We start from the raw sequence: 14,383 nt of genomic DNA, 5'->3' as shown, positions 1-14,383 counted from the left end.
GGCATGAGTGCAAAAGCCAAAACGATGGAGCATTCAGGAACCAAGTCATAGATAGGGAAATGACAAGACAGGCTCTCATGGTGCAGTATTTACTCATAGAGGATCATTTTATTGAAATAAAATGCACTTACTACAATCCAAGTAGATAAACGCCTTAAAATCTGAGTCAATAGCTGGGAATAGGAGACGCCGCTCCACGCCTGCGCTCCTCAGACCCGGAAGTGTACAGTCTCACGTTCCCGACGTACGTTTCGTCAGTCAACGCTGACGTCATCAGGGGATCATGATGGGAAGATTCAGTGAACTACTTAAGCACACAGCAGCACCCTGGTAGTTCATTGAGAACTACGCAAAGCTGCAAAGGCTTGTCAGTACTTGTAGTTCAATGATTCACAGGAATCTGTGATCAATCATGTGGCCATGTGGGCGGAGCCCCGCATGGCCGCACTGTTTTCAAATAGTGACAGCAGGTACAGGGAGAAGATCGACTGCAGGGCGGCTGCAGGATCAGGAGCATGTTTCATGTTCTACCCTAAAAACGGGGGGAACAATAAATATACAATGCAGCTCCAGCTTGAGGGCACAGATCTCAGTGGGAATGCTGGCTGTCACTTTAAAACACAAGTTCCCTTTTAGTAAACCTGTCCTTTTTATTAATTCCCACTCCTGAGTTCAGCCTTGCCTTCTTCCACATTTAGGCGATTGCCTGGTGCTGCTCTACCTTTCTCCCTAAAACATCCTCACTCACAAATACAAGTGTGCATGAATGCCGTGGCCCCATTCAATCCTATGGATAAGCAATATTCAGAGAAAGGACTAACTTATAGGCATGGATGAGATGCACAAAGAAGAGAAGCTGTTAGTACTACAACGAAAAATATATAAATAATAAATGCACATCTCTTTGCAGGTAAAAAAAAAGTGCATTTATTTATTTATTTTACTTGGAGCCTGGAAAGCATTGCACCCGCCATCAGCAGATCGTACGGGCAGACAGATGCACACTGACAGGAAGAATAAATGAACTACCAGAGCCCTCTACAGCGCCATAGTAGTACATTGAACTACAAGCCGACAGGCTGTCGGGACTTGTGGTTTCCCATTCACAGAGGACTGTGAATAAATGACGTCAAACAGTGACAGCGGGCACCTTGAGAAGATACCTGCCCGCTGTCACTGGGGAGTATTAAAGGGGACAGGATGGCTGCAGCTGCTGGAACATGTTACACGTTCCAAAAGGTGAACCTGTTTAACAAAAAACACCAACCTTCAGCCCTTTCCACTCTTCAGGGAGGGCTTTCCACAGGATTTTGGAGTAGGGATTTGTGCCCATTCAGCCAAAAGAACATTGGTGAGGTCAAGTACTGATGTTGGATAAGAAGACCTGGCTTCCAATTGGGATTCCAATTCATCCCAAATGTTCAGTAGAGTTAAGGTTAGGGCTCTGTGAAGGCCACACCAAACTCCTCAAACCATCTCTTCATGAAGCTGGCTTTGGGCATAGAGGCACAGTTGTACTGGAACAGAAAAGAGCCTTCACCAAACTGTTACCATAAAGTTGGAAGTGGATAGTTGTCTTAAATGTATTTGTATATCGAAGCATTACCAGTACCCTTCACAGGGGAGTTTGTCATATGACAGCTGCAGTGATTGTTGTATTGCAGTTTTAGGTGTTCAGATATATATATTTTTTTACACATGAAATGTTGCATTTGTGTCTCCCTGTTTTGTGCCTTCCCTGTGTATAGACCTCAGGAAATCTCAGAGATGGGTGCAGTTCTGATTCTGAGATCGATGGTAAAGTTTTATCAATGCTATTGCTGTAACACTGCATGCCCATGCGTCCTTCATGGTGTTCATCTTCATATTCCATTCCTCTTATCAAGTCACAAGACTCAACATCTACATAGATCCTGCCTAGCATGCCATAGTGTTACTTAAAATCCACAACATTTGAAAATTTCGAATTTATGTAAGGGCTTTCAACTTATTCTCAAAGTAGGAAACCTGTTATACCTCTCGAAGGATACTGCTGGTGACTAAAGCTGGCCATACATTTTTTCAATTTCCTCTTGTTCATGATGAACTTGTAGAAAATTTGATTAGCTGGTCAGCCATCCAATACCTGTTTACTCTATTTAAAAATGTGTTTTTATTGCTGTTTTTGCTTCTTGGCGAGGTTATAACTATTCCCTACTCTATTCAAAACGTTAAAAAAAAAAAAAAAAGGGTACAAATTGGGCTTTAAAATATTCAACTAGAACAACATTGTTGCACCTGTTTGTGGCTTGTCCACTTTTCTGTGTAAAAAGTCCATTGCGCACCCCAGACCAAAGAAATTAGTTCAAAATCACAAAAATATGGCAAGTTTAAGCTGGAGAATGTGCTGGATTGGTTTAAATGGTTACTGGTAGTTATTTAGGGGTTCTGCGGGTGGATGTTTTTTTTTTTTTTTTTTTTCCTTTTGAAGGTTTGAGCTGCTACCTTACTGGTGCGACAGCGCTGTCACTTTAGCAGAAACCATACTTGAATGGGGAGGGAGGAGCGCCCAGTGCCGGAACAATGCAACCCTAGATGGGAGAATACAATAGTTTATTGCAAGTATAAAAAAGTACAGATTGAGCCCTTGCATTTTGGGGGAGCTGTCTACCCCCCTTCTTCAGGGTTGCATGCACTAAGAGATAGGTTGGCTCTGTTTTAGCACCAGAATATGTTGTAATTGCAGAATGCCGGCTTGTGATGTAGAGGCAGCTTGCTGCCTTTGCATCACACAAGCTGGCATTCTGCCATTACAAGAAATTGTGGTACTGCCATGGGGCCCACGCATGTACCATCTGCTCAGAAGAAGGGGGAGGCAGGTCCCCCGAAACGTGTTGGCTCAAGCTGTTTGTGTTTTTAAAAATTTCAATAAACAGTTGCATTATTCTGGATGCTCCTTGCTCCCCATACAAAACAATTATGATATTAGTACACAAATGGCTGCAAAAAATAATAAAAATCCTACACTCATCCAATTTCTTTAAGATTCATCAATGACCTGCAGAAAAAATTAACAGTAATAACAAATATTCATAAAATCTATTAAAATAGGAGTTATTAAAAAATATTCATAAAATCTATTAAAATAGGAGTTATTAAAAAATATTCATAAAATCGATTAAAATAGGAGTTAAAAATAAATGAAGGCCAAGAATCTCAAATACATAAATCATGAAAATAATTACTTAACCAAATTAATTGTATATACATAATCCATTCATGGGAACATGCTTACAGTGGAAATCTATTCTGTGGCCTGAAAATAATTAATAGTATAAAATATTATACAATGCAGCCTCTGGAGAGGCCAATAAAACCTAGCAGAGGTGTTTAACCTTCTGTTCCTCCATTCAAAATTAAGTGATAAAATTGGGCTTTAAATATTCTACTAGAAATGCATTTTAGCACCTGTGTGTGGCCACCCCTTTACTAATCAGACAGGTATGTCTTATGTATGGGGGGGTGGGCTTGACAATTACAATGCAATGTCTGCTTTGTTATGAAGATGCAGTGAAGGGGTGGTCAATAGGAATGGAGAGGGTCCAGTTCTGGAGAAGAGCTTTTCCACTTTAGTTACGGTGCTAGCGTGCTCATTTAGCAGTTTCAAGGGCTTCTACATTTTAAAACAATCTGCTTTGCGTTTTTTAGTTCCAATGGCCATGTTAAATTCTAACCAGTCGGTAAGCTAGGTATTGGTCGACCAGCAGCGTTTTGTGGTGTGAGTGTTGCATGGTTTTTGATGTGTGGTGCATATTGTCTGATGTGTAGTAACACCATTGCTGCACGATTGTTCATTTTCTCTGTGTGGACACTGCAGATCATTTAAAAAAACTGTTCACAGCAAAATCCAGGAATTTTTACTAGGAACGAAATTCAGCTTTTCTTTAGACCAGATTGGCGCTATTGGCGCTATTTTACTACATAATTTAGTTTTTATGCAGCTAGCCAAAACAAAAGGCCTATTTTCTGGCATCTGGATTCTCATGACCATCATTTGGTGTTCTGGTAATAGAGCTGGAAATCCCTAGTGGACAACTCACCAATGGGGTTCCCTGAGCGATAAAAGAAGCCACAAAAATCTGAAGTATCTTTTTAGGAAAGAGTTGACCTTTAAAAGCAAAGACTATTGAGAAGTAAGGTTTCAGCTTTTGTGTATGCTCGCTGGTTGAGTCTCTTTTTTGTGGCTTCTACCCAAGTTCAATCTCCTTGCTCCATCCCAACAATGACTATTATGAAAAGGACGCACCTGAGTATCTTACTTCTCTTGACAATTCTGTTATGTAAAAGTTGTCCAGCAATCAGCTATGATAATTCAAAAACAGGTCCATGATGATCACTTGAATCGATAGGTTTATTTAGCGGGCAGAATAAACATTACATAGAAGCAGCCTTACCTTACTCCATAAGGCTAATCTAGCTTTAGGTAAGCATTTGGCATGCAAAATGAATCAACACAAGTTTTGAGCTTACGTTATCTCATGTGTTGGAGAACTTGTCAGAAGTGACTCATGCTGATAGGAGGAGTGAAGCAGCAGAGCTCTCCAAACTATGGCCCTCCAGCTGTTGCAGAACTATATGTCCCATGAGGCATTGCAAAACTCTGACAGTCACAGACATGACTGGGAATTGCAGTTCCTGAACAACTGGAGGGCCATAGTTTGAAGACCCCTGCACCAGAGAGAAACAGCACAAAGATGATGCGCTTGAATGTTGGAGAGACTGAATATACCAGTCTTCCATAACAAGCAATCAGAAAAAAATCTACCTCTTTGTTGGCTACCGTGCATAACATTGACACTGTTCTTTGACCTACCTTTCTGAATAAGCCTAGGGGTGTAGAGTATTAGATCTGTAATGTGTACTGTCTGTACTGCAGATGCTGCACTCACCGACCAGCCTGAGCCATAGCCACTCTCAGCTCCAGCAGCAAGCTTGTGCCACCGTGCCGCGAGATCAGTACTTGCAGCTCCAGCAACAGTTTCAGCAGGCAGAGCGGAGTAACCAGCAGCTGCGGGCGGCTCTGGATAACCGCAGCGCCGATGGCAATTCTCCACAGGTAAGTGTCCTTCCTATCCTTTTACACTTTTTTTTTTTTATTTTACACTCACACAGTCCTACACCTTTTTAGTAGGGATGCACCGAAATGAAATTCTTGGCCGAAGCCGAATAATAATAAAATGTTTGGCCGAAGGCCGAAGGCCGAATACCGAACGCGGTGTTTTGCATTTTTTCCATTTATTTTTCCAATTTTTTGTCCTCTCTCTTGTCCTCTCGTGTCTCTCTCTCTCTCTCTCTTGTCCTCTCACTCTCTCTCTTGTCCTCTCATGTCTCTCTCTCTTGTCCTCTCTCTCTCTCTCTCTCTCTTGTCCTCTCATGTCTCTCTCTCTCCCTAAATGTTACTGTAGGGAATGGGATTCAGTGCACACTGCATCCTTGTACCATAGGGTTAATGTTAGTGACACTGTAGGGATTGGGAAGGATGCTGGGAATGGAAATCAGGAAGCATGCAGGCAGCCTTATAAATTTTAATTGCAGATACAGGGCACTGGGCAGGTCAGGGTTAATGTGGTAACATCAATTACTCAGTGACAGTCAGTCAGTGTCAGTGTGGACTCGATCAGATTATACCGTGACAGACAGTCTCTCATAGTGGTGGTAGTAGGAGGCTGGAGGTGGACTAGTAGGAGCCTGGAAAGGAGCACAGCCGCATACATACATTACTCACTCGTGCACTGCAGCCCGCCCCACACATTCAGTGAGTCTTACTCTCCTCCCTAGTTTTTTCAATGGCACATTCAGGAAGCCAATCACGCCGTGAGTAGCGGCACAGCGGAACCAATCAGGTGTGCAGGCACGCGTGATTGGTTCGCTGTGCAGCTAATCACGGCGTGATTGGCTTCCTGAATGTGCCATTGAAAAAACTAGGGAGGAGAGTAAGACTCACTGAATGTGTGGGGCGGGCTGCAGTGCACGAGTGATTAATGTAATGTATGCTCACCGCTGAAGTGTCCCGGCTTCACGGAAGTCTGAGAGTCCTCCTGTCCTCCTGTCCTCCTCCGAGTCCCTTCCCCCTGTAAATATCGTGACCTCGGCGATATGAATATCGCCTACGGCCACAGAACGATAGTCGATATCATATCGACTATCGTTCAGCCCTATTATTCGGCACAAAATTATTCGGCCTTTTGACTTATTCGGCCGAACACCGAAAGTGCTATTTTTTTCTATTTTCGGCCGAATAATGTTCGGCCGCCGATTATTCGGTGCATCCCTACTTTTTAGTAAAATTTTTCTCTGGTTATGCCAGTTTCCTATAGAAATTGATCCAATCATCCTAGCATGCAGTCATTGGACAACTACATTGGTGCAGTTTACCCATCATTCTGCAAGTGACTTTATACAATGCATGGCAAATCCCCTATATTAGTCTCAAAGCAACTTTTGTCTCTTTTTAGTGACCGTTTTGCCTTTTTTCATTGCATTTTTTTTTTTTTTTTTTTTTAGCAGTTAAGATTTCTTTTTAGTAGAGGGATAATATTAAAATGCACCTGTGGGCAGGCTATCGACAATAAATTATTTATACTCTTAAGCAACGTAAAAGGGCTTTAAAAGAAACCCTCACTGACCTCTTTGAAGATTAGTTAATCTACAATACCTGCAGCTACAAAGTTCATAGCAGAAGCACTGAAATGGCAGTTTCTCTGTTTACTTTCTATATAGATTATAAAGTCTCTATTTTAGTCTGCAACAGTTTTTAAAACAATATTAAAGGCTATTGAGAGGTGTGTGACTCTTGTTCAGTTCTGACTTTTTGTAGGGCGGGCAAGCAATGTGACACAAAGGCATGGAAAGAAAACCAGGCACTGGCATTGGGGACATGTACCAATGCCAAAATTGGTTATCCTTTCTTTCAAATTATTTGCTCATCTGTCTCAACTGACCTGGAACAAAAGCTATGCACTGCATTATAAGCATTTTCTTAGTAGGCGATCGATTTCCCAACACTTCTACTATCCCTGTTTATCTAGGCTACCAGGATTCTACAAGGAAAATAGGAGGGGCTTACTCCATCTTTTAACTGCTGCACATACAGTTATCTCCTGTAACTGGCACAAATTGGTCTCCTTCTCTCTACTTGACTGGGCTTGTGAGATGGACTCCTTATGTCACTTAGAGCAGATGGTCTCCTGGGAAAATGGCAAGTCGGAAGCCTATAATTTAACATGGACCATATGGACTTATTTCAGGTACTCTTCAGACTTCGCCGTCTGTTTTAATTGACAGGCTTTCTGTGGATAATTGTCCTGAACCCAGCGTTTCACTGCTTGGGAGCTCCTTTTTGGCAGTGCCGAGTTCCCTCCCCCGACCCCCTATTTTTATTTTTACTTCTTCTTTTCCTGTCCTTCCATATCATCAATTTCTATCTTCTCTCGTGTACACATATCCACAATACGTTTCTTATTGGTATAGCAATGCCGCCAGACAGGATTGTCACCCTGACCCTTGTGAAGGGTTCTGGCCTGGACTTACAATGATATTTTTATCACTGCCTTCTAGGAGACCCCTATACTATACACATTTTTTGGTTACACTGGCTGTGGCCTTCATTTCGACATTTCTATAAGTTTCTGGGCTTGGTGGACTGTATTGTTGCCTCCCAAGATATGCTGTCCTGATTCACCCTCTCTGACTCTTGCCCTGTAGGGCGCTGTTGGTTTTCTTTGTTTCATGAGCTTTTTCAGCTTGTACTTTTTGTACCGGAATTTTCTATATGTATAACACTGTTCTACTTTGCAAAACTAATAAAAATGGAATAAACCTAAGCGTTTTCTTATGCCTGGCGGTGCACCTGCAAAGTTTCCAGCCAAAAGTTCATGAACTTTTGAGATTTATGGGGATTTGCTGCAAATGTATGGCAACAGCGGATCCTAACCTCAATTCTACCCCAGAGTAGCTACAGCGGTCAGTGAGGGCTTGTTTTAAAGTATTTTTACTGCTTGCTAATATTTTATTTATTACAGGTGTTTGTTTCGCACAGACAATTTACACAGTGCTTTTTCATATATTATACATTTTGTGCATTTAGAAAACTCACCCAACTCTTAAGTAGGCTAGAACTAGCAGCTTATTGCAGGTATTTATAAAGCGCCAACAATTTACACAGTGCTTCATATACCATACATTTACATCTATCCCTGCCCTCAAGAAGCTTACAATTTAAGGCCCTTAACTCACATACATACACGGACTAGAGCGAACTTAGACTAGAGACAATTAACCTATCAACATTTCTTTGGCGTGTGGGGAAAAAAACTGAAGTACGTGGAGGAAACCCACGCAGGCACAGGGAGAACACGCAAGCTCTCTAAGCAGGTAGTGCCTTGGTTGGGATTCGAACTGATGACCCTAGTGCTATCCACTAAGCCACCTACGTAAACATACTATACTTTAAAATTCAAACCTATTTCCACCCCTATTTTAAGACTATTCTATCTACCCTGCTTAAGAAAAGATGCCTATACTTACCCATTCTGAAGTCGATCCGGTCTGTTCGCATTAATACATCCCAGCACCGGCTTCAGTGCAGAGGAGAGGCAGCAACAACCGCTGCAAATCCTTTGGCGATGTCAGCCATAGGCTTATTATGGGGCAGCGGTTTCCAGCTGTCCCTTCTATACACTGAAGCCGGTGCTGGGACCCAATAATATTATGACCGGACCAGTGAAGCTTCAGAATTGGGTAAATCTAGACCTCTTTTCTTTCACAGGGTAGATAGAGTGCTGAGTGCCCCCAAATGCAAGCTGCTTGCTATGGGGGAACTGGTGTGTGCTCGCTCCCAAGCCGCCTGTGTATCTCTAGAAAGACACAGCTTTACACACATGCTTTCGCTGCCCTGTCTCAGCCAATAAGAGGGAGATCCAGGAGAGCCAAGGGCTCAAGTATTGGGGGGGGGGGGGACTGGGGGAGGAGCAGCACTCTGTAAAAGGTTGAAGGTTTTTTACCCTCATGCTTCTTTCAACCACTTTAAAGGCAAGGCTCTATGCAAAAACATGAACTTGAAAGTTGTGTATTGGCCCCACCCAATAAGGTTAAGCCGGGTACACATGGGTCAAATGTTGCGAGACAACGGGCAGTTTAAAAAAAAAAATGCCCAACGTTTGGCCTGCGTGTATGTCAGACAGAAGCTGGCTGGATTCTGTCAGACATGCATGATGGAAAACCAGCATCTAACAGACGCCAAATGGCAGAGAGCTCTGATCAGAGTGTTCTGGCAGGGTGCCATCACCCTGTCGGAACACAACAGGGCGATAACTGAACTAACCTTGCATGCTTAGTACAGCGGCTCCCACTGGAGCTGAGGAATAGTGTGAACCTGACTTTAGACCTTCAATGCAATGGGTAACACTACTAAATAGTGGGTAGGGTCCCAAAATAAGATAAAGCTTACCGAAGTCCTCAAGGTTTGGGATGTTCCAAGCCCATGTTGGAAGATTGCCAATGGTAAATTCAAGCAACTCTAGGTGTCTCTATTTACATGATAACATTTCAACATAATTTAGCAGACAGTTCATATATACAGTATCTCACAAAAGTGAGTGCAACCATCACATTTTTGTAAATATTTTATTATATCTTTTAATGTGACAACACTGAAGAAATGACACTTTGCTACAATGCAAGTAGTGAGTATACAGCTTGTATAACAGTGTAAATTTGCTGTCCCCTCAAAATAACTCAACATAGCCATTAATGTCTAAACCGCTGGCAACAAAAGTGAGAACACCCTTAAGATAAAATTTCCAAATTGGGCCCAAACTGTCATTATTTTCCAGTGCTGCCTTAACCCTCTTGGGCATGGAGTTCACCAGAGCTTCACAGGTTGCCACTGGAGTCCTCTTCCACTCCTCCATGATGACATCACGGAGCTGGTGTATTTTAGAGATCTTGCACTCCTCCACCTTCCATTTGAAGATGCCCCACAGATGCTCAATAGGGTTTAGGTCTGGAGACATGCTTGGCCAGTCCATCACCTTTACCCTCAGCTTCTTTAGCAAAGCAGTGGTAGTCTTGGAGGTGTGTTTGGGGTCTTTATTATGTTGGAATACTGCCCTGCGGCCCAGTCTCCGAAGGGAGGGGGATCATGCTCTGCTTCAGTATGTCACAGTACATGTTGGCATTCATGGTTCTCTCAATGAACTGTAGCTCCCCAGTTCCGGCAGCACTCGTGCAGCCCCAGACCATGACATTCCCATCACCATGCTTGACTGTAGGCAAAACACACTTGTCTTTGTACTCCTCACCTGGTTGCCGCCACACTCGCTTGACACCGTCTGAACCAAATAAGTTCATCTTTGTCCCATCAGACCACAGGACGTGGTTCCAGTAATCCCTGTCCTTAGTCTGCTTGTCTTCAGCAAACTGTTTGCAGGCTTTCTTGTGCATCATCTTTAGAAGAGGCTTCCTTCTGGGACGACAGCCATGCAGACCAATTTTGATGCAGTGTATGGGCTGACACCACCCCTTCAACCTCTGCAGCAATGCTGACAGCACTTGTATGTCTATTTCCCAAAGAAAACCTCTGGATATGACGCTGAGCATGTGCAACTCAATTTCTTTGGTCAACCATGGTGAGGCCTGTTCTGAGTGGAACCTGTCCTGTTAAACTGCTGTATGGTCTTGGCCACCATGCTGCAGCTCAGTTTCAGGGGCTTGGCAATCTTCTTATAGCCTAGGCCATATTTATGTAGAGCAACAATTTTTTTTCAGATCCTCAGAGTTCTTTGCCATGAGGTGCCATGTTGATCCTACAGTGACTAGTATGAGAGAGTGAGCGATAACACCAAATTTAACACACCTGCTCTCCATTCACACCTGAGACCTTGTAACACTAACGAGTCACATGGGTGTTCTCACTTTTATTGCCAGTGGTTTAGACATTAATGGCTGTGTGTTGAGTTAATTTGAGGGGGGACAGCAAATTTACACTGTTATACAAGCTGTACACTCACTACTTTACATTGTAGCAAATTGTCATTTCTTCAGTATTGTCAAATGAAAAGATATAATAAAATATTTACAAAAATGTGAGGGGGTGTACTCTTGTGAGATACTATATCTTGCTGTCCAGCAGTAGAACACATGGTACTCTTAAACCAGATTATACTGTAAACTCAGATTTTTTTTTTTTTTTTAAATTACAATTTTCAGTAAAGAAACATGGCAACTGCCATTGCTGACTTGTTTTTGAAGTTCCATGTTCGAAATCTGTTCTCTTTCATTTTCAACTTGGAGAGCCACTGACGTGGGGCAAACACGTGCATATCACATGTCCACTACCATATTTCTGTCCTTCCAGTCAAATCTGTCAGCTTAGGACAAATGCCCATAGAGGTTTAAAACAAGTCCTTTTACTCTGCATAATCCATAAAAACGATTCTTGCTCATTAACTGCTTGCTAATGCTAACACATTGAATTGCTGTCATGTTGCTTTTTTGTATTGATGTCTCTTTGCTTGTTTAGTGTCTACCGTATAAATGTTTATTTTCTTTTAACATTTTAATTCTAATTTAGTCAACTTCTAAATTTTCCTTTATGCTATTTAAAGTGATATTCCTGCTGATGAGCAATGTATACCTAAACCAAAAATTGCTCCTAATATAAGAACAAAGTATTTATCACCTTTATACTTATAAAACTTTGGGGTTTATTTACTAAAGCTGAAAGGTGCAAAAACAGGCACACTTCTACATAGAAACCAATCAGCTTCCAGGTTTTATTGCCAAATTAAACCTTTAAGCGGAACACCACCCAAAAGGGGAAGTTCTTCTTTAACTACTCGTCCCCTGCTCCTCTTGCAAAATTGGCATTTTTGAGGGGGAGTGGAGGTACCCAGCTGCTGACTTTTTTTGATTTTTTTGATTGGTACCTGGAGCTCCTATTTAATTGAACAAGCTGAGGTTAGAAGCCAATTAGTTTCTATGCAGAAGTGAGCCTGATTTTGCACTCTTTAGCTTTAGTACATGGACCCCTTTGTTAAATGGCATCATTCCAGGTAATCTGCTAAACATTTACAAAATAAAATCTTTTACAAAGCTTCTAATCTGTTAAGTGGCCCTTTACTATAATGTAATGTTACAATATTATGGAGCTAGAGAGTTTACCACTTCTTCTGTGACTTATTTGGAAGTTGACGAAACTTCATATTTTTGGGTTTCAAATCCAAACTATTTGATTTCCTGCAAAACCCACCTTGATTTGATGCTTGTTGGTGGATGCAGGTTTCTTCTATTCATGTGAGGAAGAGAATAATTCTTTATGCATGGATGGGGACTGTCAACAATGGTGTGCATTCGAAAGGGTGCAGGGACACAGCCGTGTGCTGCTTGCCCCATGTATTTTTTAGTGTATAACATATGACCCCCATCATGGTGAATAGAAGTTCTCTTGCACCTGCCAGATTTCAAGGATGAATGTACCAAGTTAAAGGTAATCTTGTCATGAAATCAGGAATCTGGCTCTACTGACTTGTTTCCATCTTGGTTTCCCTCCTTAGTGAGTTACTCACCCAAGACACGTGTGCAGGTCCTAAGCTTCCGCTCCACTGGCTGCATACTTTTCCTGAGTCAGAAGCTCACTAAGTTGGCAAGAATGGATTAAGTTAGACATGTTTGGATCCTTGTGCGAACCTGACTGAACTATACTATCAGGAAGCTGTCACAGTGCCCTGCCAATCATAAACAGCCCCTAAGGCAGGGGTCTTCAAACTATGGCCCTCCAGTTGTTCAGGAACTACAATTCCCATCATGCCTTGTCATGTCTTGGCATGTCAGAGTTTTACAATGCCTCATGGGATGTGTAGTTCCACAACAGCTGGAGGGTCGTAGTTTGAGGATCCCTGCCCTAAGGCATGCCCTGCAGCCATGAATGCCTCAGCCTCTAATGATTGATGGGGCTCAGTCACCATTTCCTGGCGGAATAGCTCAGTCGGCTTCAGACTAGGATTCAAACCTGGCTGAGCTCATCCCTATAGGCAGGGATGAGAGACTTGATCCTGTAGATGGTCTTAAAAAAAATAAAAAAAAATGTTGGAACTGTCAGCTCCTGGTTTTCTGACCTGCTAAGTTCCCTCTAAACCAAATTGATTTGATCCCTATCTATATGAAGCCCAAGGTAGATAATTGTAAAAGTGTATATAAATCCGCTCTATTTTTTAGCATGTGTGGAATCCTGCCTTTAATGTATACACCGGTTTTCTTAGGTAAATTGTTTTTTGTGAATAAGGCTCTTACCTGGAGATTGTGCCAGTAACAGTACTACCTTGATTTGGCTGGCAAGCCATAGATGTTGCAATTTTCTTTTCTGCAACCAAAGGTTACAGGTAAGAAAATCAGTCAATTCCCCTATCAACAGAGTCTGCGTTGGGGGAATGCCTCCCGCATTGCAATTGTGTTGCTATAGCCCCTAGCAGTAATCGTATGCAAAAAAAACCAACAGGCTGGTTGTACTTAAGTCTATTGATGGATCAACTTCAGTACAAGCAGCCTGCCTATAGGTTGATCATATTTCGGCTGGTTCAGCAGGGACAATCCATTTATGACCAGCCTAAGCTGCTGCCTTGTAAATTGCTACAAAGTTGTAGGCCTATTATGTGCATTTCTTCAGTTGACTGCCATTTAGCTCTGCAGGAGGCATGCACGGATAAGAAACGCAAAGGTCACATGACTGAGTGTGCATGGCGAGCTGACAACACTGCAAAGTGTGAGAGGATTGACCGCACTCTGGTAGAGATATTTCTTGAAATAAAAGATGTTTCCTTTATTGTTCCAATAAAATCAAGTGTGGTTATGAGCAAGCGACTGGTAATGTTGTGAAACGCGTCAACCTTTGTCTGCTTGTACACTGTCTGTCACTTGATTTTATTGGAACAATAAAGGAAACATCTTTGATTTCAAGAAATATCTCTACCAGAGTGCGGTCAATCCTCTCACACTTTGCACGCTTCTGGATTACGGCTCCGACCTGCACCAGGCTCTTAGACATACACCTGTTTTCGAGCTGACAACACTGCTCATTATAAAGCAGTTAAGCACTGTCAGATCCAGTGCAGAAATTCTGTTACTGGCAGGATCTCCAGGTGGGATATGTTGCACCAGATTCACAGACTGATTCCCGTAAGAAAACAGTAAAGAGTGAAGCATGTAGCCAACCATGCCAAAAAATACATTTTGGGTTTGTGCATAAGTTGACTTGGCTTTGCATGTCTGACACTTTTCTGTCACCAGAAGTCCGCTGCCCTCCCTGCATGTACCGTACAGCTCATCCCCTGGTGCTGAAAGTATTGCA

General features: G+C 42.4%; 1 protein-coding gene across 3 annotated transcripts in view; it reads left to right on the top strand.

Annotated features, from left to right (window-relative positions):
* Nucleotides 1-14,383, top strand: part of NIN (ninein) — a gene marked incomplete at its 3' end in the record, with an annotated part of 222,156 nt that overhangs the window by 187,292 nt on the left and 20,481 nt on the right. For 2 of the 3 annotated variants that reach the window (XM_082242636.1, XM_082242637.1), the window contains exon 28: nucleotides 4,916-5,095. In XM_082242636.1, the coding sequence (XP_082098762.1) occupies nucleotides 4,916-5,095 (180 nt within the window). Of the gene's footprint in view, nucleotides 1-1,748; nucleotides 1,798-4,915; nucleotides 5,096-14,383 lie in introns of those variants that run through there. The other variant, XM_082242638.1, reaches the window with a different exon arrangement.

Source organism: Pelophylax lessonae (assembly GCF_965119305.1).
Source record: "Pelophylax lessonae genome assembly, chromosome: 13".
NCBI lineage: Eukaryota > Metazoa > Chordata > Amphibia > Anura > Ranidae > Pelophylax > Pelophylax lessonae.
Note: the sequence above shows the minus strand (reverse complement) of the source record. Positions and strands in the feature narration are given on the sequence as shown.